This window comes from Vulpes lagopus, chromosome 11, assembly GCF_018345385.1.
Source record: "Vulpes lagopus strain Blue_001 chromosome 11, ASM1834538v1, whole genome shotgun sequence".
NCBI lineage: Eukaryota > Metazoa > Chordata > Mammalia > Carnivora > Canidae > Vulpes > Vulpes lagopus.
In genome coordinates this window covers 89,671,841-89,696,905 of record NC_054834.1, presented here as the reverse complement: position 1 = coordinate 89,696,905, position 25,065 = coordinate 89,671,841, and the positions used below count along the sequence as shown (strand labels likewise).

The 25,065-nt window shown below is 33.1% G+C and overlaps 1 protein-coding gene and 1 long non-coding RNA gene across 6 annotated transcripts in view; one reads left to right on the top strand and one right to left on the bottom strand.

Moving 5' to 3' along the window:
- The window catches only part of LOC121471828, an 81,804-nt gene that overhangs the window by 29,242 nt on the left and 27,497 nt on the right, over positions 1-25,065 (bottom strand). Inside the window, exon 2 of the long non-coding RNA XR_005982711.1 lies at positions 6,229-6,390. This is a non-coding gene — a long non-coding RNA (uncharacterized LOC121471828). The remainder of the gene's footprint in view (positions 1-6,228; positions 6,391-25,065) is intronic.
- Positions 1-25,065, top strand: part of LOC121471827 (sodium channel protein type 3 subunit alpha) — a 106,436-nt gene that overhangs the window by 68,046 nt on the left and 13,325 nt on the right. For all 5 annotated transcript variants that reach the window (XM_041722670.1, XM_041722673.1, XM_041722672.1 and 2 more), the window contains 6 exons: positions 4,866-5,039; positions 6,137-6,493; positions 7,950-8,420; positions 19,437-19,557; positions 20,965-21,119; positions 21,886-22,059. In XM_041722670.1, coding sequence (XP_041578604.1) covers positions 4,866-5,039; positions 6,137-6,493; positions 7,950-8,420; positions 19,437-19,557; positions 20,965-21,119; positions 21,886-22,059 — 1,452 coding nt within the window. The remainder of the gene's footprint in view (positions 1-4,865; positions 5,040-6,136; positions 6,494-7,949; positions 8,421-19,436; positions 19,558-20,964; positions 21,120-21,885; positions 22,060-25,065) is intronic.

The window sequence follows — 25,065 nt, the reverse complement described above, 5'->3', positions numbered from 1 at the left end:
AATACTGAGCCTGGCATCTAGCATGTGCTCAATAAACAATTTCCTTCCTCTAATATATGCTATTTACCTTTCTTTGAAATGCTGATGGAAAACAGTTCTGCTCTAGCTCCTGTATTTTTCCCAAGATACTGAACAGTTAGGGAAGTTGAACAATCAGGAAGAAATTTTGGAAATTTGCCAGAGCAAAACAGGAAATTGAAGTTTTATAGAATTCCAAAGTTAAAGCACTAGAGTTTGGAAGCACAGGATAAGAGAGGTTGGATTATAAGGATGATCAAATGGAAAAGCACTAGAAAAAAAGCACCAAATCTGGGTTCAAGTCCAATACTCCATGCTAAATAACTGTGGTGCTCTTGAAAAAGTAATTTAGATCTTTGGGTCTGTTTTCTAGTGAGTAGAATGTACTGAACTAGATGATTTTTCATGTTTTCTCCAGTTCCAAAATTCTGTAACCTAATGTGTAGCAACAGAAATAAGGAGGTACAGAAGTAAGGTGGAAGACTGATGACTGATAGATTGTGGTAAAACCATTAATAAGCTGAGGTTAGCATCAGGGAAACAAGGCTCAGCAAGATAAAGAGTGTATAAGATAGAAAACAGACCTGAGTTATCTATTTCTAACCGTAAGAGATGGAACAATAAACTGTTTCTATTAGCTGAAAGCTCCTGTTATTATTAATAATATCATTCATGTAAGGCATTTCATAGTTTCTCAGATATTTTATACCCATAACAACCCTTATAATAAGTATTTCTGTATAAAAATTATATATGTTTAATTATATGTAAATAATATATAAAAATCTATAAAGACAGACACAGAGAGAGAAAGAGAAAAAGAAAAAGAGGAAGAGGGAGGAAGGAGTGGAGAGGGAGAGAATATACTCCTTATACCATGGGTACTTATCTGACTTTGGACTCTATTATACACTATGGATGGTTGCATTGCATATTTTGTGGAATTTATAGTTTGCTCATTTAAATAACTTTAGTTTCTATGGAGTAGTTGTTACTACTGAAATTTTCACATAATACACCTTACAAATAAGGATATCTAGGTTTTATTTGAATTGTTAACAAAGGAATGTCCTGTAAAAGATTTGTGGAACTTTCAGGTTTACTTAAATCAATGTGCCCCATTTGTACCGTTTCTGGAGCATATAAAAATTACATCAATTCTCTACTAATTGGATTGATTGATCAAATTTGAGTATCAGGAGACCTCAAACATCTGTTGAGTTTCTCTAAGATGCTCTATTTTGTTTTTGTCTTGACTATTATAAAACCCATACACCCATCTTAGAGACTTTATAAGCAAGAAATCATCCATCAATCATAATAGGTTACACAACCTCTTTATCATACAAACATTCCCAACTAACCTATAAGTCTTTCTTCAGGGAATACAGATAGAGGTTTGTAGCTCCTACATTGACTACTTTTCTTACTATAACTCTCATTATAACCAGTGCTTAAGAGTCCACAATATCCCTTTATCCTGCTAGACCCTGAAGGGAACTCAGAACATGATACCTGTACTAAGGATCATACATGTCATTTGCAAATAAAAACCTAAAGAAACATGATTAGTAAAGTTATTTCAATTAAGTGATGTGGTACAGGATATGAATTTAAAATCTCAGAAAAGGGACATGATAACTTTTTGAAGGAGAAAAAATAACTCATTTATTAAAAGATAAAACACTTGGGAGCTGAATCCTAAAATTCACCTGGAGGCATCTTGTATCAATGAAAGGGTGCTATCTAGCCATATAACTCCTTTCCTAGTACAGTATAAAGCTATCTTGCCTCCAAACTAACAATTTATAATGAGGTTATAGTGTAAAAATTGTGTATACAATTTCTGAATACAATTTGGTAAACAATACAATGCTGACAGAAATCCAAGAATTTTAGACACAGACCTCATGAGTTACCTCATTGAATAGCCTCATATGACAGATGAGAGAAAAGAACACCATAAATGCTAAATAATTTCTCATCATTTTTCTTTCAGTATATTTTGATTTCACCTTCCCCACCTAATCAACAATAACAACAACATTTTTAAATGTTTGCATTTAAATACCCAAAAGCCATGGGAGTAATAAAACTAAAGCCATTAAAAAAAAAAGCTAATAATACAGCAAATATAAGCTCCAGTTACATTAAATTCACTACAAAAAGAAAACATGGAACATCAGTCTGGACAAATAGAGGTTTTGTAGAGCAAACTGACCAATAGCCTTTAGAATGAACATTCCTCCTTTTAATGTACAACAACAGAACTTCCCTAAGTAAATACTCAATAGGAAAACCTTCCCTTTCCTGAAATGAGACTTTATTCCCCAACATTTTATCATCTTCAGTGTTGTGCACCCCAAACCATCTCAAAATGCTCCAAATTTCTTTACTCTTGGTCTAGACTTCCAGGGTGATTTCTCATCTCCATCCTTAGCACTTATGCATTTACTGTATTTATCATGTGTACAATAGATTAGGACCTTTTCACTGAACTTAACTCCTCACTAAAGAAGCTGGCTTAGGAAGCCTAAAATTCATTGTTCATAAGAAATTTATCAGCCTAAATGAACTAGGTTTATGCAGTCTAAGTTTGTATATCTTAATTACTACTAAATTTTCAAAGACCAGCAAAATGTCTCCCATTTAGGTGTGCAGCAGTTTTTTTTTCCAAATGAATGAGTGGCTACAAAAGCATTTACCCAAAGTTTCAAAAGATAAAAAGCTTCTACATAAAACAAGATACATTTTGGCCAAGTTCAAACAATAAACATTCGACGTTTTTTATTAATTGCCTTGAGTCCTAAAAATTCTTTGTGATATAGAAAATTCAAAGGCAACTGAATGTTTGTTTATAAACCATACATGGGCATTATTTACATAATCTGATACATATCCAGAGGTTGCCAATTCTTTCTGTTCTTAGAATTCTTTGATGGAATTTAAAAATTATGTAAACTTAGGCTAATATTAAGTCAGTATGCTGGATTGATTTTTGTTAGAATGAGAAGGAATTTTTAAAAACTTTTAAATACTGACAATGCAGTTTAGACTACAATGTGCCAAGAAACAATACCAATGATTTTAGGATCTAAATGGAAAACACTTAAGGATATAAATAAATATAGTTTTAAATTGCAAATTATAATTAAAATGTTATTTCTAAAATAGAATTTTATGTTGGGATTACATTTTAGATGAAAGGATGTACATTTAAGGTATAGGTTTTTATAACGCAGGAGATCTAGTCATTTCAGAAGAGCTAAAAAGATCATCCTATGATATTTCTGTAGGAAAAAATATTTATAGATGGTTTACCTGGATAGTTTCTACCTCAGTTTAATGTATTTCTATGATCAGGCTGATAATTCAAACAGCTGCTTCTGAGACTTTGTATAAGAAATAAGATTTCTTTAAATCAGAATTATTTTAAATTCACCAGGGAAAAAAATCCTATGGTGTCATTCCATAAAATAAAAAATAAATAATTTTCAGTGTGCATTCCACTATATATCCAGATTATCATGCAATAAAATTATTTGGAAAACATTTTATTTCTACTTGAGTGAATGAATGAAGAACTGAAGTTAAGCTATTTTTTTCTGGAATAGGTTATTTCCCCTAAAGTCTTTCTATGTTTAGGAAAATAATATGTTAGCTGCATTTTTTTTAAAGATTTATTTATTTGAGAGAGAGAGAGAGAGAGAGCACACCCACAGGAGCAACCGGGAAGGGAAGGGGCTGAGGGAGAGAGATCCTTAAGCAGCTTCCCTGCTGACTGTATAGCCCGAGGCAGACCACTGCCTCTCCCAGGACCCTAAGATCATGACCTGAGCTGAAATCAAGAATTGAGTGCTTAACCAACTGAACCACCCTGGTGTCCCTATGTTAGCTGCACTTTTTTTTAAGAGTGGATACTGATTTCTTTTAATTAACTGATGTTTAGGAAATTCAAATAATTTTGATGCTGATATTTTGAGAGTCATTCAGGGTAAAGGCTGATTTACCTTGTAAATGGTAAGCTTGACTTTATAGTTATAAAATGCAGCTTTTACCTATTCTTAAGGTCATTGTTTTTTAAGATTTTTTACAAGAGTAATTTCATAACTCTTCATTGGGTCCCTTGGCCTGTGGTTTTGAGTTAAAAAACAAATTTTGAGTTCATTTCAGTTGTTTCTATTGTCAACCAGACATTCATCCAACCACTCAAATAATTTATTAATTTTAATTATGTGTGCATGCATACTGACAATGTTCACCTGCTGCTTTCAATTAAATCTGCAGTTCCCTGCTCTACTAATCCATTAACCTTAATTCTGAGCCATGCATCCAGAGAATATTATTATAAAACACTTGTGGGAAACTCACTCTTATTTCAGAAACATTTTAAAAATTACAGAAATAAGATGATGTCCCTTTAAAAACCCACAAAAATCAAGAATAAAATATGGTTCTTACCAAATTTAAAATAAAATTAGAGTAACTTCAAAAAAAAATTAGAGTAACTTCAATTAATATATAGATTTGTTCCTAAGGTAATAATACTAAAAACAAACTTCATTGTGATCATGCGAGAAGTCTGGTGTACCAAAAAGGGTAGTAATTCTGTAGTTACTATTCAGTATCAGAATCACAATGTGAATGAGGAAATGTTTTAAAATCAGCATTTTCTTGGATATCACTTAAAATACTCCCTTGGAAAAAAAATGCTAAATTTATATCAGTTTGTTACATATCTCCATTTTAAATTTTAAATGTTTTTACTCAGGACTATTTAATATTCTTTACAGATTCTTACAGTGTCAAAAGTTTTTTCAGTATCTGTGATCTCTATTTTACTTTAGGTCTTCACTGGGATCTTCACAGCAGAAATGGTTCTCAAGATCATTGCCATGGATCCATATTATTATTTCCAAGAAGGCTGGAACATATTTGATGGAATTATTGTCAGCCTTAGTTTGATGGAGCTTGGCCTGGCAAATGTGGAGGGATTGTCTGTACTGAGATCATTCAGACTGGTATCAATTTAGACTACGTTTATATTGTATCACTGGCATAAAATTTATTTTAAAAATAAATCAATGTGATCTTACACTTATTTTTAATAATATTTTAAATCTACACCAACACATGATACTCTAAGGAATATATATAAACATTCTCTTTAAAACAAAGTGTGACTATTTTCTGAGAATGATAAAAATGGCTGAACCACTTCATAATGATTAGCTATATGGGCACATTTAAAAATGCAGATGTCCCTCAAATTATATTTTAAATTCACTTAATTTTTTTTTTTGCTTCAACTCCGTAAAGAAATGCAAATAACAATTTGAGGCCTCAGTTAATCTTAGTTTTTTATCAACCTTAAACTTATATTAGGAACTACTTTAAAGGAACATGTATAAAAAAATAAAATAAAATAAAGGAACATGTATGAAAACATTTGATATCATTAGCATTTTAAACAATGGTATAACAAACTTTTTAAAAATCGGCAAAATTTATTTTAAAAATATAAAATTTTGGGATCCCTGGGTGGCGCAGCGGTTTAGCACCTGCCTTTGGCCCAGGGCGCCATCCTGGAGACCCGGGATCGAATCCCACGTCGGGCTCCCAGTGCATGGAGCCTGCTTCTCCCTCTGCCTATGTCTCTGCCTCTCTCTCTCTCTCTCTCTCTCTCTCTCTCTTTCTGTGTGACTATCATAAATTAAAAAAAAAAAATTTAAAAAAAAATATAAAATTTTATTGGAAATTAAGTAAAATGTGCAGTTTGCTAAAATCAATCCAATTTAAATGTCTCCAATCAAAATATTAATTTGTTTTCAAGGATATATCTGTTGATGAACCAGAAAGGGATATAACTGTTGATGAATTAGAAATTTTCTATTTATCCTGACATATTTTATATTTTTTATTTTTGCATTTAATGATTTGATTAATAATTCCAGTATTATAAGCTATTTTTTCTGGGTTTGAATTTTAGTATGGTCTGAGATTTTATATCCCTCAGAGGTAGGTCTACAATATGGTATAATAATAAAATACAATGTCTAACTAACTTCCAAAATTATATTGTGATTACTACTGAGAATATCTTTTCACTTAATTACAGCTTCGAGTTTTCAAGTTGGCAAAATCTTGGCCCACGCTGAATATGCTGATAAAGATCATTGGCAATTCTGTGGGGGCTTTAGGTAATCTCACCTTGGTGTTGGCCATCATCGTCTTCATTTTTGCCGTGGTCGGCATGCAGCTCTTTGGTAAGAGCTACAAAGAATGTGTCTGCAAGATCTCCAGCGACTGCCAACTCCCACGCTGGCACATGAATGACTTCTTCCACTCCTTCCTGATTGTGTTCCGCGTGCTCTGTGGAGAGTGGATAGAAACCATGTGGGACTGTATGGAGGTCGCTGGCCAAACCATGTGCCTTATTGTTTTCATGTTGGTCATGGTCATTGGAAACCTGGTGGTATGTATATATTATAAATGCTCATAATTAAGGACAAGATCAGAGAGTAGCTAGGAAGGTGGCCTGATGCAATAGATAGCTCTGGTTTTATCACCAACAACCTAGATTCAAATCCCAGGACTAGCACTCTGAGCTTGGGCAAGTTACTTAACTTCTCTGAGCCTCAAGTTCCCCAACTATGAAAGTTGAATAACAATGCTGAAATTTTATGGTTGGTGTGGGGATTAACTGAAGTGTATCTGTGAAAGTTTAGAAGCAAAAATATTAGGATTTTTTTGTTTGTTTTTAGAGAAAATTTTTCATGAAGACTTATTTTTTATCCCTTTATTACCATTATGGACTGAATTATTTTTTATCCTATTATTACTTTTATAAAGAAATGACCTTCGGTAAATCTAAAAATATGGCTGTCTACCCTATCTTCAAATTACCCTTTACAAATTCATAGCTCATACTGTCGGCCTACTCAGAGGCAGTAAGTTGCATTTTACCAAATTTTGAAGATACATTTCAATGAAATAGGGTATTAGATTGTAGCTATGTAATTTAACTATTCAACTTGGAAAGGGACTAAATGTATCCTTCCCTGAATTTGCTTTATTTAAAGAAAATAAATTATTGCCATTTAAGTTATTCACACTTAAATCTGAGCAGAATTAAAAAACTTACTTTTAGTTCTTAGTGTAAAAGCGTAATTTGTATATTTACATGTTTTAATGCTTACATTTCTCAATTATGTGTGTACATAATGTTCTTCATGCCATCATACTTAACCTTTGCTTTGAGAGGTACATTTTTAAGTGAGACTGCTTGAAAGAATATTTGTGGGGTAACTGTAGACATGAAATTTTTTTCAGAAGAGTAAATCAGGAAGCTCTAGATTCTGAACAAAATCTGATGCAGAAATAAGGAAACAAACTAGAGTTCTTGCTTTGATGGGAGATGTGTTAATCTTAATATAATTTGCATTTGGAAATTTCTGCTTTTCTGAATTTGTGGCCACTGGACAAAGGAATTTATATTAAAAGTATACTGTTTTAACACATATCACCAAGCTCTCAAAAAGAAAATCCTTATTTGTATATATGAAGCTAAACATTCTCAGACAAACTGATAACATGAAGTAAAATGACTAAAATGATGTTTTTTTCTCATTGGCCAAAACCATCAAAACGGGATTTTTGTCTCTTCATTGGCAACTCTGAGTACACAATTTAAGTCTCAGAAGTCCTGGTTTCCTGTTGTCCTTCTTGGTATGAAGGAAAAGGCACTTGTTTTATCATATTGCCCCTACAGCAGATAGTAGCTGTCAGGTCCTTTAAATAGTGTAAGATTCAGTCACGTGTCTGAAATACAGTAAGCATTCAAGAAGCATTTGTTAAATTAACTTTAGCAAAGATCTATGCTAATATGCATACTTCGTATTAATGTAGCAAATTTTCTTTTATTCTTTTAGGTTCTGAACCTCTTTCTGGCCTTATTGTTGAGTTCATTTAGCTCAGACAATCTTGCTGCTACTGATGATGATAATGAAATGAACAATCTCCAGATTGCAGTAGGAAGGATGCAAAAGGGAATTGATTATGTGAAAAATAAGATACGGGAGTGTTTCAGAAAAACCTTTTTTAGAAAACCAAAAGTTATAGAGATCCATGAAGGCAACAAAATAGATAGCTGCATATCCAATAATACTGGAATAGAAATAAGCAAAGAACTTAATTATCTTAAAGATGGAAACGGAACCACCAGTGGTGTAGGTACTGGAAGCAGTGTTGAAAAATACGTAATCGATGAAAATGATTACATGTCATTCATAAACAACCCCAGCCTCACTGTAACAGTGCCAATTGCTGTTGGAGAGTCCGATTTTGAAAACCTAAATACTGAAGAGTTTAGCAGTGAGTCAGAACTAGAAGAAAGCAAAGAGGTAAGAATGCTTTCAAAGTTTTTGTTGCATTTCCTATAATAACCATGCATTATGGTTATTCAGTATTTTTGTGTTCATATGCATTACTAAAAAGTAAATTGAAAGGCAATATATACATATGGCAGTGTTGGAAAATTGTGAGATTTTTTTTATTGGGAAATTCATTCATAGAAATTCCAACTTTCCAAAGGAGATCATCATTCTGAATAATTTGCATATTCGTCTTCTTGATTGTTTGAATATCTGGCTAAAAATATGGCCTGCCAAAAAATAAGCCATATTTACTGCTTTCTATTCTACACACTCTATTATGCTCTTTAGACATATCAATGAATAATATTTTATCAATCGTTGTGAAAGTGTCATCTTACTTTCTAGATTAAGTTTTGCTATGATTTTTTAATGTGAAAATTTTATGTGGTTTTTTTTCACCTCCAAAAGCTTTACTGTGATATTTATTTATGAAAGTGTTACATATATTTGGAAAGTGCAAGTAGCATTGATTATTTTGCCCAGTCAAGGACAAGCAAGTCCAAGTGTTCCAGATTAACTTTAAAATGCTAAGACCTACTTAGAAAAGCTATACTTGAGGATTACAGTTAAGAAGTAAAAGTTGAAAATCTGCTCTTACTTATATTACTAGTTGTTCAAAATAAAACAAAGAAGAAAGGGAACTGTTCTTACTGTATGATCAGAATTCACAGAATCCCATAAAAGCAGCTTAATGGTATTAATTCTGCAATTCTGTATCACAGAGAAGAGAATTAAAATTTTTTACTATTACCTATTTTTGGACTTCTAATATACCAGTGGAAAGTAAGTCTAGCACAGAGTTATAAAAGACAGATTTTAGCTTGAGGGTAGGATATTAGCACCACAGGAAACAGATCATTGACATCTGATTTTTTGAGCATATTTGGAAAACTTCTCTTTTTAAGAACAGTATCAACAGAATTCGTATAAATAATATAATAAGTAGTTGACAATGTCATAACTCATAGCTCTCGATCCTTCCTTTTAGACATTTCAGCACTGCTGAGATATATTATAATAGTAAATTTGAAAATATTTTTTAAAGGTAAAACCATATACAAAATGGGGTATAATATTCTTGGAATTCCACTCAAAGTCTGCTTAGTGAGCTCAATTCTAATTTACATATTGTTTATTCTGATAAAATAATAACTCAATTCTAATTTTATTTTTCATCACCTAACAGATTTTTTTAAGAAAAAAATCAATTGGGATCCCTGGGTGGCGCAGCGGTTTGGCGCCTGCCTTTGGCCCAGGGCGCGATCCTGGAGACCCGGGATCGAATCCCACGTCGGGCTCCCGGTGCATGGAGCCTGCTTCTCCCTCTGCCTGTGCCTCTGCCTCTCTATCTCTCTGTGACTATCATAAATAAATAAAAATTAAAAAAAAAAAAAAGATTTGTTAAAAAAAAAAAAAGAAAAGAAAAAAATCAATTAATTAATGAGCAATTATTGAGCATTTTTTCAAACTCAGCACTTTGCTGGATACTGAGACTAAGGAAGAGTTAAAGGAGAGAGCTCTATAATACAACTGCCTTTGGGGAATCTCAACATCTTCAAGGAAGCCAACACTAATTCTCAAAATTATTAAAGATCTATTAAAAAGTTTCATCCTTCAGGACCGAATATAAAAATTATAGGTATTGAGAACAGCAAGAACATAGCAAGTTACTAAATGGAAGAGATAAAATTGAAATAGGCCTCTAAATTTGAGTCAAATATATGATCAAAAAGCCAAAGCAAAATCCTACCAAAGGAAAGCAACAGTTGAGAATGAGCTTGGTATTAAGGTGCAGCAGTGAAACAATCAGCATGAATAACCTACTGGTTGAGAAGATAGTAGAAAATTTGGGTGAATAAAGTATTTCCAGATTGTAAAGTCTTAGAAGTAGAAAAATTTAGAATTGCTAGCATAATCAATACAGATCTATTTGTTCTGAAGCAGGGGAAAGGCAAAAGGAAAGTGATGTTTTAGGAAAGTTTATTTGGTATCAATGAGTAAGATGGTTTCGAGTGAAGGATATGTGGTGACAATCATTTGATAGCAATCAGGTGATGAAATTCTGGGCTGAGGTAAAGTAATAAGTGTGGTCACTGAGACCTAGCAATTTGACAAACTAGTGAGACTAGGAAATTGGAAAAAAAAAAAAAAAAAGTAATTGCACTCTCTGAAAGGGTCTTATAAGGAAGGTTACCAGGTTTAAGTGGGAAGAGGGAAGAATTCAACTGGAATATACTAAATTAGAAGTAACAGTGTTAGGGTGAGGGCTGGGTGAAAAATCAGGGATTTAAAAAAGATTTGTTAATTATCAGATTCCTTAACAATAGAGGAGCTTATTACCAAGTAATAAGGGAAGATTAGAAACAAGACTAGCCTGGGGTCAAGAAGAGGTAGAAAAATCAAAGAGGTTAGAGAAACTTTTGTTACAGTAGTATCATAGGTTTTATCACATTGGACTTATGGAAATTTAGTATCTTAATTTTCTACCAAAAAGTTGGCTTCTAGAATATTTCAAAAATTCTATAATGCCCATAGATATTTCAAATGACTGCTTAGAAAAATACCACCTCACTGTCATGCTTTCTAATGGCTAGGAAATCATAATCTGGTACATAGAGACACTGTGTCTGGAAAATATTTTATCATCCAAACAAAAATTCATTTTTGGGTGACTCTTTATAACCATTCTATCCTCTTCCAAGCTAAATTTTGGATACATGGAAATCAATTATAGAGTGTAATGAAATTGTTTAAAGATTTACAGACATATTAGTGTGAAAATTTATCAAACTAAATATAAAAGTACTTTATAAAACAAGGATAAAATTTCAAATTATTTCACATGGTAGGAATAAATTCAACAATAAATTTTTTACGGGTAATTTTTAAAATTAGTACAAAAAAAAACCCCACCCCACCCTGAAAAGTAACAAGGCAATTCTCATATGTGTTCACACAAAGATTAGAAGTACAATGTTTTTAAAAATAAAAAGCAAAAAATCTGCATATTCTAACATTATACAGTTGTTTTAGATAAATTCCAGGAAAGTTCAGTTTTAACCTGGAATTTCTGAAAACTGCTGGCACTGAACACAGGTCACGTTTCAGATGCCTATTTACATAGGCTGGTTATTCTTTTTTAGTAACTATTGCACACACACATACACACACAAATGAAAAATAACATATCCATAAAGTGACATTTTGGTTCATGCTTCTTAGTTTGACTGTAAGTAGAACACTGAGTTATGCTTTGAAAATACAGAATATCGTTTCTTTTTGCTGACACACTAAGAAATCATACAAACTAAACCAACAGAGTGATACATTACTCACTAAAAAAGTAAATAAATTTTAAAACCTTGCAATACATTCTGCTTTAAGAGGCAGTAATTAATATTAACTTAGATGGTATTTGAAAACTCTAGTCATCTAACTCTCTGCATTCATTTTCAGGATACTGTATATCTAGCTATAGTGCAATTGGGGAAAAATGATCCCTAAAAGTTGTTAGAGATGAAGCTATGAATTGCTGTTATTACATTTTTAATATATGTATTTATATATCCAAATATATGGATTGCTAACATAAACAGGCTGGTATGAAAACAAATACAAAGCTCTGCATGAAAAAAATGTAAGAGAATTAAAGGTATGGATTGCAAAATAGTGTTCTTATTTATCCTGGAAAAACTTGGATTTATACAAATCTTGTGACAAAATATAAAGTAGAATTGTTTGTTTTTATATATTTAAAATTCATGTAATCATGATTTCTTAGAATATTTATAGAACTATGAATTTTTAGTTTAGTTTTTAAAAAGGTTTTGTTGTCTTCCTGAGTGAGAATATAGAATAAATGTTCTTAAGAATCCTATCTGAAGTTGAATTCCAAAGCACAATCTAGCAATATCATACTGTGACCTTCACCGCTTACCGTTCTTACTTCTCACAGGGGTAAAATCAAGCTGGAGCCATCAAGAGTGCAGCTCTGGTGTTTTTTAACCAGCCAGAGGCTCGTGCCACCACTTTTACCCAGGTTACCCAAGCAAGTTGTACATGTACAATCACTTTCTAAGTGAATTTTGACTGGCCTGCATGCTACTCAGCTGTTCCTTCCCCTGCCATGGCAAGGAAGAGCTAGATGTGCCCAGCCGCTCTCTGCTGAATTGTGTGACACATCATAGCATGGTCAGGCGAGATGGGCAGTCCCACATCATATATGATTCTGCTGATGAGTTTTCCAGTTTAGTCTTTAAAAATTTTAAAAGCAATAATTGCATGCTCTATAGGATTTATAATTATTTTAAAATATGATAGGAATGTTTAAAGTTCAATATCGTCAAGAAGTTAAGAGAGCATGCATTTTTTTTTTATTTCTCTGCTTTTATTTCATTAAAATAAGACCACAACTCGTTGTTGTTGCTGATTCAGCCCTTATAAGTAAACTGTATGACCAAAATGAGCCTCATGGGACTTTTTTGATAGTGCCATTTTCAGATCATTATATTCAGATTCATGAATATAATTTTCAACATTTGTAATTCATTTGCTCCAGATGGAAATGTATGCTTTCGTGGTTTTTTTTGAAAGGCTCTATAAAAGACAAAAACAGGTGATCATAAGTTTTTGGATATGAAGGGCCATAGTCTGTATGTATTTGGGCACCACATATCTTGGATTCTCATGTAGTTTAAGAAAGTTTTTAAGTCATATGTCTGTAAAACTCTAAGTTTTCATTGCAAAGTAATCAAAAGAAGGAAAGCATCATGATATGGGATACTTCATTACATCTTGATCATTAAGTAACTGGTCCAGTGTACCCATTTTTTTAATTTCCCTAATCTACGTTAATCTTCCCTAAATTTTCTACCTAAAACTGATCAGGTAAAAAAGAGACAGATAATGTCCTATTTTTTAGTATTACTATAGTTTTATGGGGAGTAAAGGGCATCTCCCAAGATCAGTGTTAAGTTTGTGGATTAACTAAGCCTTTAGTTTATTCTCTTGACTCAACCTTCTCTTGTTGATATCCATGCTTACTGGAATCTCAGCCAGAATGGGGGATCTGGGAGGGAAATTATAAAACAAAAATGGAAAAAAGCTCTCAAATATTGGCAATTTCAATACTTTTGGTGAAGAATAATATCTAGCCAGAGTTTGGGGTTGTCTCTAGGTTTAATTCATACCTATTCACTTTTTCCTTAGGGATAACTAAGAATTAGCTGGAGAATGCAACAAATTCAGAAATATTATTAATGAAACATAGAAAAAATATATGTCCCTGATTTATGCAATTTTTACTTAGCAATTACTTTTAACTTTGGGGTATAAACCAACATTGGCCAGTGGGGGAAAAAAAATCTGACTTATTCTTTCTTCCCAAGCAGAACAGAATTAAATGGTACTGGAAAATTATGTTTATAACAGTATTCCCTCCTTTTCAAGGCCTTCATGGAAACTGAAAATAGATACTTAAGATCCCAAGCATGTGCCCTTTTGGAAAAGGCACTGTGTTCTGTTTTCAGAATCTGGAGAGCAATGGAAGTACCTCTGGGCTTTCTCTATCTTGCTCTCAGTGTCTTCCAAACACTTTGTGTGAAATTGAATGTGAGGCAACTCTTCCAGAGGCACAGATGAGTATGTGAATACCATTTTAAAGCCATCTTGACCTTCAGAGAACTGTTGTGGTGCTTTAGTGTACTTCTGTTGAAATAAAACCTAATTAAGGCTAGTTTAGATAGAAATTTTTATATATCTTCTCAAGATAAACCAGCTATTTCTTTTGGCTTCCTGATGCCCTTTTACCTTACTCTTCAACTACCACATAATTCTTCTATCATGTTCTTATCAAGGTCATTTTAAAATTAAAGAAGCACCAGGGCTGTTGCACATTTAAAATATGTCGAGGCAAAACCATATATGAGTGGTTTGTATTTTTAAACATTCAATAAGTCGTCCAGAAAAGAGAGCTATTTGTTTTAATCTTGTAAAAACAAGACTGGACAAGCAACCTAATGGCCTCCTGGTGTGTCTACCTACCTATTCTTTAAGTGAAACATCATAAGTCAAGATATGGATATGCATATCCAAAAGATCAGACTAAGGCCCTGATAGTATGTGTGACCAAAAGATTTTCCTCTTCTACTTGTAAGACAAAACTCAGAAGTTGTGAGAGAAATGGCTAGATTTTAAAGGCAATCTGTAATGGCTGAATCTTTTATTTTTGCCTCTTGAATCATACAGCAGTTTGTGAGACTCAAACATTTGGTAGCTGATTGAAAATAAATGAAATGTAAGCGCATTTCAGTGGAAGTAGGCCAGTTGCTAACATTCTCTTCTATCTCTGAAAGTTAAATTTCATTATTTAATTGGATAAAAACCCAGAGCAATATTCATCATAAGGGGGATTTCTATATAAGTTCATGTTATTAGAGGGGAAAATGGTCTCATGGCCTTTTTGGGTACTGATTTTGTCATTTCTTACGAATGGTTATTTGCAGTTAATCTTCTTGAAAACTTCATATTCAGGGACCATGTCTTTGAGAACATGGTTCTTGGATCAGTGTGCGGCTTCCACAGTATTGCGCCAGGCTTCTGCTATAGCCAGGCATGTTTTCTGTGGCTGAATTAGGCCTGGAGAATGTTGCATCTTAAAACCTGCTTTCCAGTGTGCATTTGTAGAGCATAAGCCATCATCCCTCTGTAGACTCAGTATTTTCTACAAGGGATGGAAGAATCAAACCTTAAGTGCCATAAAATATCGGAGGGGTAAGGAGAAAATAGTACAAGAACACAAGTTTGAACTTGTACTATATGGTTTTATATGGAAGCTTTCTATAGTTATGCCTATATAACTAACTATGTTTTTCTAACTACTTCTAAACAAGTATTAATTTAGTTATTTAGTATAGTATTGAGTTCCTTAATATGGAAAATTTCATTTCAGGTTTCTTTGCTTTTTTTTTTATACCATTGTAGTATCACAGCTATGGCAATATAAAGAAAGTAAGTTATCCTTTGTATTTATCATCAGTCACTTGCTTTTAAATCAGTTACATGCTTTTAATAAATTTGGAAGTCATTTCGGTGTGGCTATGATAAAATGTATAACAAAACTATACTCTACGAGAGTATGAGTGCCAAAGTACTGAAATAAATTAGAAAATGTTTAGAATATATAAATGGTGTTATATCAACACAATAGGATTTTAAATGCTTAAGTAGTTTCTAGGGAAGAAATTAATTATTTAAAGATTCTTTACGGATACAGTGACTAAAGCATATCAAGCAGTATATCATAAATGGTAAATTGCTGTAGCTTAATAAAAACACACTCTAAGCTTTATTTTATAAAAATCTAAGTAAATTCATGACTTTTGAAATTTTACATAGTTGACACAAGATTTCTCTAATTTCATAGAATAAAATATATGTACTTTCCTGTGACAAAAAAATGTGCCCTATGAAGTTTACAACAGGAATAAGCCTGATTCTCAAAATTAGTAAGAATTAACTTTGTCAACCTCCATAGGGAAAGGAGTCCCCCACAAAACACTTCTTACTGAAATGAATCTTAGCCTGCTATCTTTCAAGCTTTGATGCATAAGGGTCTATAAGACTCTGAATATTCCTTAAGAAGTTTTCCAGAGTATAAATTTTAAAGGGTTATCCTTATAATCAGAAAAATTCCTGAATAACAGTGAAGCAATTCTCCACATAAAATGGGTTCTGCTTGGGGTACCCGAGTGGCTGGCTCAGTGGTTGAGCGTCTGCCTTCAGCTCAGGTCATAATCTGAGGTCCTGGGATCAAGTCCCACATCGGGCTCCCCATAGGGAGCCTACTTCTCCCTCTGCCTGTGTCTCTGCCTCTCTCTGTGTGTCTTTCATGAATAAATACAATCTTAAAAAAAATTTAATAAAAAATATAAATAAATCAATTTGACAGTATACCTGGCCACATCATTTTTAAAAAACAAAAAATGGGTTCTGCTCATTTGAAAGAGCGGAATACACAGAGTTTTGGCAGAGGATGGGAGGTGTCTGTTTTACAACACATGATTTCTCTTTTTTTTTCTTTTTATAATAAATTTATTTTTTATTGGTGTTCAATTTACCAACATACAGAATAACACCCAGGGCTCATCCCGTCAAGTGCCCCCTCTCAGTGCCCATCACCCATTCACCCCCACCCCCGCCCTCCTCCCCTTCCAGCACCCCTAGTTCGTTTCCCAGAGTTAGGAGTCTTTATGTTCTGTCTCCCTTTCTGATATTTCCCACACATTTCTTCAACACATTATTTCTCATAATACCATGCAGATAGAGGCAAACTAACTCACTACTGACCCTCTACTTTACAGTCTTTATAATATATACATGTATAACCTCTATAGCTATTTAGAAAATTGAAAGTATTTATATCCAAATATGTTAACCACATTTATAAAGACAGTACTAATAACAAAAATACATCCAGAGGTCAGTACTTGGCAAAGAGTAGACTCAGTTGTCATTGAGATTAGTGGCTACATATTATTTGTGCCATTTGGGTTTGTTTTAAGTATTTGTATCTACACCTGTAGATTATATGGCAGACAATTATAATGCAAAAAAATGAACAGCTCACATTATACTAATAGTGGTAAAATGAGAGTAGTATGTTTTCTAGAGTTTTTGAATAGAAAAGTATACATATATTTGTGTGTATATACACATATACTGATTACTTTCTTCCCTCAGATTCCCTTATTGAATGTCTGCCAATATTTTAGAAAAACATTTTGGAAATATCATGTATTTTTATTGCTAAAGTATTATTAACTAAATAATTCCTATTCATTAAAAATGTATTATCTAATACAATTAAATAGACTTCTGTCAAGGCCATTATTGAGTTACATAACAAAGTAGAGAGATGAAATTATCTAACCACTATAATTTTTTCTATATGAGTAATACAAAAATGCAATCAATCATTCATTTATTGTCTCTCCATAAATTTGATACAACTATTTGGTGTTTATTCTATGCTTGGGTCTTTTGGTATATATATGTGTCTGTATATTTTTGGTATATATGTTTGTGTACATAAATATATAATTTGTACCTATGTATAATTTTTGTACATATATAATTTATCTATAATCATAAGAATATTTGATCAAACAAAACAAGTATAACATTCAATAAAATTTAGCATGGAGAAATCATGCAAGAAAGAAAGGCTTCATGGAGGAGGTGGACCATGACTAGGCTCAGAAGAAATTATCCAACTTGGTTTGATGAACAGGAAGAAGAAACATGAAACTTTTATAACTAACCTAAAAATAATTTGGTTTCTCCCTGGTTTTACTTATGCAGTGTATATTACTGCTTCCACTTGTCAAATGTCATGGTGTTCAAGGGAAGAGTTAGTTGCCAAGCTCAACCATCTTCTCCATTATATCATGAGCTGTTTCAGTTCTATCCAGCAGTAGCTTTCCTGGGATTTTCTTAAAATATGAAGATATTCTGGCTATAAAAAGCAGAAAAATCCTGGGGGAAGAAAGTATGTCCTGGCCTTTCTCATCTCTCTAGAAAGTGGAGGAATTTAATGGTACAAATTCCTGTATTGTAATGATCCTAAAAACCAATGGCCAAAAATGATGGCCTAGCTTCTCTCTTTAGCTCCAGACTAGGAGGTATTTTATTATAGAATTATATTTTGATATAAACTATTTTTTAATATATTTATTTTTCATAATATATTTAGTTGGACATGATTAATCTCACCTTCAAAGTAACATCACAGAAAATATCTGGATAGTACTTTTCAATAGTTCAAATCATAAAATTTTAGACTACATTTGTATTATGATTTCAGTAAATCAGGAATTTTGAGCCAAATTTTCTCCAATATGACCAATGTTTAGGGAGTCATTTGGGGATTTTTCAGTAATATGCTAACTCATTCAGAAGGCTAGAACAAAGTGACCCCTACCACTTAGCTACTAAAGTTAATGGGGGTTAAGAAACCATTATCATGTCCATGTGCTATTTTTTCATCCTAAAAGCTTTACATTGGCTAGGTTTTGTTGTGTGTTATTTCTTTGCATCCATTTCATAAAACACTGCAAATCCATAATGTCTTCCCAAGTGATCTCAAAGTACTTATATATTTATTCTTGTAACATTAAAGTGGCTCTTCCTAGCCATGTGGCATGTCACAGTGATCTATTTAAGGGAAAAATTCACAGCCTGATAACATGTTGAATTCAGAATGTGCTCCTAATAAAAGTCTATATAGATTCTGTCCAATGCCATTTATGAGGAAATTTCCATTTCATTTAGAATTCTTTGTCAAGTATTGAATTCATTTAAGCGGTTCAAAAAGAGAGAGAGATCCATCATTTTTCTGCTAGTAAAGAAGATTATGTAAGCCAGAGGAAAAATATAGCTCAAAGTTGAAATATAATGACTGTGACTAATGTTAATGTGCTGCTCTTCCTTTCTAAAATTACAGAAAACATGGACAGTAGTTAGAGATGACTGGTAATGTTCTTTGCTCCCAAAATTCCATCATAAGAGGTGGACATTTTAATTTGATGCATTTTAATTAATATAATCAGTAATGAACGTCAGCCCACCAAACTTTCATCAAACTATTTTTGATTTGGCATGAGTATTAATGTATTAAACTATTTCATATGGCATCCGTATACAATTAGAGATAATAAAATAAATTAATCAGTACAACCCATTCTTTCCAAATCACTCACACTGAATGCTGTGTAACCTTTTTCTGTCTGAATCAGGTCAGTAGTTACACATTGTTTTAAATATTAGGACTTTAATTTGGTTAAATTATTAGTACATAATCTATCAACAATGTTAATAGAGTCAAATGTGATCACTATCATTTTTTCACACTATGACAAAAAATTTCCAAATTAGATGAATAAAAGGGGAGAAAAATCACAATTTGCAATGGGGTTTTGTTTCTAGAAATTAAATGCAACCAGCTCATCTGAAGGAAGCACAGTTGATGTTGCTCCGCCCCGGGAAGGTGAACAGGCTGAAATTGAACCTGAGGAAGACCTTAAACCGGAAGCTTGTTTTACTGAAGGTAAACAAGCTCAATATGATTAAAATGCAGTCTCCCCGCTTTTCTTACAGCAACTGATAATACCTCACTTGAGGTCATATTTCAAAGAAATGGTAAAGGCATGTTTTTCTTTGTTTTTATCTTTTCTTCTGAAAAGCTAATTTATCTATATTTCCAGATTATATTATAGCAGTGACGGTGCCTGAACAATTAAAGATGATCTGATGTGGTTTTTTGTTGTTTTTATCCTCCAGAATGTGGAGAAGCTAACCCCATGAGATAAATGGCATTCTAGAATGTCATCTCATTGATACTGACTGCAGTCCCTTCAGACCTCATTGGCAATGCTGTGATTTGATTTATAGATGTTGCAGTAATTACACTCCATCCTTCACAGTTTCAAATGTGGTTAATTTGTGCTGTGATCAGAGCTGTTTGGGGATGCAGATGTATTGTAAAGCCTTGACAGGCAGTCAGTACAGGTCTGACTTGTGATCAGTACAGTGTCTTATACACAAATCAATAAAGATCTGCTGATTCAATGTGACCGGATTTAATCCAATGAGTAGTAGCTCAGAGAGTTAGAGCAGAAGAATGGATGGAAATGAGAAATAATATGAAAACTAGGAGGGGGGGAAGACAAAGGAGCAGCAATACTGACTAACAAGATGAGTCATAGGTGTAACTAAGAAAAGCACTGAGGGTGAAAATAAATTACCTTGGGAAAACTGACAGTGGCTGATACCTAGGAAGATGGGGGCTTTTCTGTACATGAAAAGAAGGAAGTGAAATATTCAGGATCATGTCAAAAAATTAATAAACAATTTGAACATGCAGTTTTTCCCCAAACCTAGAGGTGTTCTTGGACCCTATTTCAATCAATGGCCTTGAGGCAGAGAGAGATCCTACCTAGTATTAAAAAGGAAACTATACTCATGCAACTCTTGATAAAGTAATTCCTTGAATTTTAGGTGTTTGCCTGAATATATTTGTCTGAGAATGATTCATTGTATAGGAAGGATGCTGAAGATAACTAAGAAATGAAGTAGCCAGTTACCCTATAAATGATGATCTGAGACTGGTATGGGGAGAAAACAACAAAGCTTATTTTTTCCTATCTAAGATTAAAATATATTTTCTAGAAAAGGTGGAGGTGGATGGGAAAGCAAAGAAGGTAGGTAGGGGGATGGGCAAAATAGATAAAAGGGATTCACAGGTATAAACTTCTAGTTATAAAATAAGTAAGTCATGGAGATGAAAAGTCTATAGCAAAGAGAATACAGTCAGTAATACTGTAATGACCTTGTATGTGAGGCATGGTGCCTATACTCATTGTGGTGAGCACTCTGTGTGGATGAGACTACCGAATCCATATGTCGTACAGAATTTACCTTTGTCTAATTTCTTATATTTAATGTTATCTTCTAGGATGTATTAAAAAGTTTCCATTCTGTCAAGTAAGTATAGAAGAGGGCAAAGGCAAAGTCTGGTGGAATCTTCGGAAAACCTGCTACAGCATCGTTGAGCACAACTGGTTTGAGACTTTCATTGTCTTCATGATTCTTCTCAGCAGTGGTGCTTTGGTAAGTGAAATGCAAAGTGGTAAGAACCATGTTCTCATGAAACGGCTTATTTTCTGAAAATACCACAAACAGACATGGAGTTTAAGAAGCAAAAGAGGAAGGTATATCCATGGCTGGCAGAGCATGGCACCCAGGGTTTAACTGTGCAAAATTCAGTACAGAATAAATCAGAACTATGAATAAGCAGATGGAATTTCTCATCTGGTGTTTATCTAATAGATGTTTTCCTCACTGAGACAACCATTCACAGAGACATCCTGTAACTATGTTAACTTCCATGTCAAATACCATCCAGTTCGCCCTAATAATTATATTAACATTTATGGACTAAAAGTGTATTTTGTTTTCTTTATGTATAATCAATTTATTCTTCAAAATAAGCCAGATCATTCAGGGAATCGTTGAAAATAATGTTGGAATAGGCCAAGTCCATTTCTCATTAAAGAACTTCTAGTTATATCCTGAGTTCATATTACTTCTCTAAAAACATATCATTGCAGCAGCAACTGAGATAGAGATGTTGGGGTGAGAAGCAAGAAAGAAAGAATATACTAAATCAGAGAAGATGTTGACATTTCCCCTGCCAACATTTTCTGTTAGTTTTAGTCTTCAGATTTTGTCCAATGTTTGTCAGATATTAGCTAATATTTAGTAGTAATTTCAAATTACTACTTTGCGTCCAATATTACACTAAGCAATTTTATCAAGTATTTGGGGGAGACAAGTCATTCAATTCAAGTAAAATAAAAGCATTCTTGATTCACAGGCTTTTGAAGATATATACATTGAACAGCGAAAGACTATCAAAACCATGCTAGAATATGCTGACAAGGTCTTCACTTACATATTTATTCTGGAAATGCTCCTCAAATGGGTAGCTTATGGATTTCAAACATATTTCACCAATGCCTGGTGCTGGCTAGATTTCTTGATTGTCGATGTAAGTATCCTGAGTGATTTTTATGAAATTATTTTTAAAAGAGATAAGTTTCACATTTCATTAATTAAAACCTTGACTTTTGAGAACCTGGTTTTACTAATGCTAATACAACTTTGCAGTGAAAAGGAAAAAAAACTAAAATAAATGTAAAAATTAGGAAAGCTTCATAGGAAATGATAGAAGAGGTCCTAAAAATGTAGACAGTGTAAAGAAAACACAGAGTGTTCTATGCCACAAGCAGACAGTTATTTTTCTAAAAGTTAAGGACCTCAAGGTAAGGAAAAGCTAAAAATCTGTTGACAGATCTAAGCACTTAGCTTATACTCACAGTTATATTTTAAAAAATAACTCCAGAAGGTAAAATCAAGAGATATAGGGTCAGGACTTGTGAGATTGTATTTTAATTCCTTACTAGAGTACCTGTTACTAAATAATGTTAAAAAAAAAAAAACACAAAAAACAAAAACATTTACTGCATTCATTCAGCCACATACCCACAGGGACAATAAAATACATTTCCATCCTTCAGTCAGTAGATATCCCAGAACCTATTCAGAAATTTACCACGCAGAGAGTTAGGTGTAGGAGCCCTGCTCTGAATATGATTACCCTGGGGTGAGTAGTCATAAAAAACATTACCAATTATAGGATCTGTCTGACTTGCAGCCTATTTACTTATTCCAAGCAATGAAGAAGCAGTGGGGCAAAATGACAGTCATCTGATTCTTTGTAGTCTGTGATATTCCACTGCACAAGGCTTCACAGCCTCCCAACAAAACAAGGTACTTTAAGCACTATCTCTAGCTGTTCCCTAGCAATAATAAAGCACTTTATTTTTAGCTCTAACACTTGCCAATATGAATCAATAATTGCTGTATGTTTATATTCATTATTTTTATCATTTTGATAAGTATGGACCTATCTAAACTCTACTCCCCTTTTTCACACACATACATACTTATAGTGCTATAACCAAAATGTGTCTAACCCTTTGAGTTGATAAGAAATCTGCTACCAAGTCACTTTAATAGACCAGAAATGATTTCCAATTTCCATAGTTGGCTTTTAATGGATAACAGAGGTGAATTTTAATGTTATCCTGAGAAGCCATCCATAAAGGGAAGTTTAACATTCTTATAATCTGCAGCTGAAATGGGCTTCAAAGAATATCTAGGCCTTATTCTAGACATTAGGAAACTGAAGCCTCAGTTTAAATATTTTTTTTAAGATAAAAAAAAACTAAGTAACAAAGCTGAGCTTAGTGTCCCAATCCTAATTCTCAATTCCGTTCTCCTTTACTCCAGGGGTTTACTATCTAACTGCTATAAATATAATACTGTATTTTCAGATTGGCTTTGGGATTTAGCATTTATAGTCTTCAGTTTCTCCCTGAAATGATGCAACACTAAATACATTTAAGAATCCTCTATGGTTCAGAAAGATTTTCTCATGCACGAAGATCATTTAGAAATGTGATAGAACTTCTCCAGCGAATTCTGAAATTTACTGAAATATTTACACTTAGTAAAAATTTTACATTTACTGAAATACTACCTTGTACTTCAAGAATTTCCATATATTTGGCCCATACAGAAAATATGAGTAAGATGCAAAAAGAGCAGGGGTTTTGTATCATGCTTGTATCCTTAGAGACACCTAATATAGATACTTAAGTATCTACTGAATAAAGTCTAAATGAATACATTTCATTTCAAAGAATGTGCCAAAAAAATTACTTCCCTTTTAAATAAGCATCAACTGGTAGATTGAAACGGAATAATTAAAGCCTTCTACTTTGGGACAAGTTATGTTGACTTAAATGGGCTTATTCCTGGATCCCTGGGTGGCTCAGTGGTTTAGCACCTGCCTTCAGCCCAGGGTGTGATCCTGGAGTCTTGAGATGGAGTCCCACATCTGGCTCCCTGCATGGAGCCTGCTTCTCCCTCTGCCTGTTTCTCTGCCTCTCTCTATCTCTCATGAATAAATAAAATCTTTAAAAAAATAAAAAATAAGTGAAACCATATATTAGCACCTAAAATAATTATAGTATTTCTTATATAGTTTTTTACCGTATTCCCTTGTTCTTCTAGGTCAACAATAATATATCTGCAAATAATGAATTCTTCTACTTTTCAAATTCACATAGCTCTTATTTCTGTTTCCAGAAAATGTTATAATAATAATAATAATAATAATAATAATAATAATAATAATAATGGTAGTGGGAGAATGCTTCTAGATTTGGTCATCAAAAATTATGCAAGTGTTTGGGTTGAAATGTATCATTGGAATGCATGGAAGTGATTATAAGGTTTTTACACATTCTGCTCTCAAAAAATTACCATTAGCCATTTTAAAGAGAAACATTCATATTATGTGGTTCATTAAGCAATCACAGAACTCCTAGGGTCTTCTTCAGAACCAACAAATCCCTCCTGCATTATTTCTCTTTCTCAGTTTCGCTGCCATAGGGATGCAGAAAGGTGTGAATGGCAGCTAAACCAGCCCCCTGAAACTTCTAACACAGTTTCATATATTTGCTGTATTGTGAAGCATCTGGGTTCATATAAATTTATATTAAAAATTCAGTTTTTGTCAAAGGACTTGTTATATTTTGTACACATTAGCAAGAATGCCTTTTATGTTTAGCACAAAAAATGAAGATAGAAATGCTATATATTGAAAGATTGAGGACATATTTGCTGAGGTGAAAAACACACTGGATTTAAAAACAGAAGACATACTCCAGTTATGGCCTTGCCCCTTGCTACCTTTTCTTGGACTAGTCATTTGACCACTCTCAAGCAGAGATAATAGTAAAAAAGAATCATTTTAAGTTGTAAAGCACACTACCTGTACAGGGCATTATCTTCACATTTTAAGTATATTACAAGTCTTTAAAATTATTTATTTCAAAATTCCCTTTAAGGTATATGTAGCTTTTTGCAATAGTTAACCTAATAAAAGTTTTGTCCTACACAAAATGGAATGAGGTCTATTAAAAGA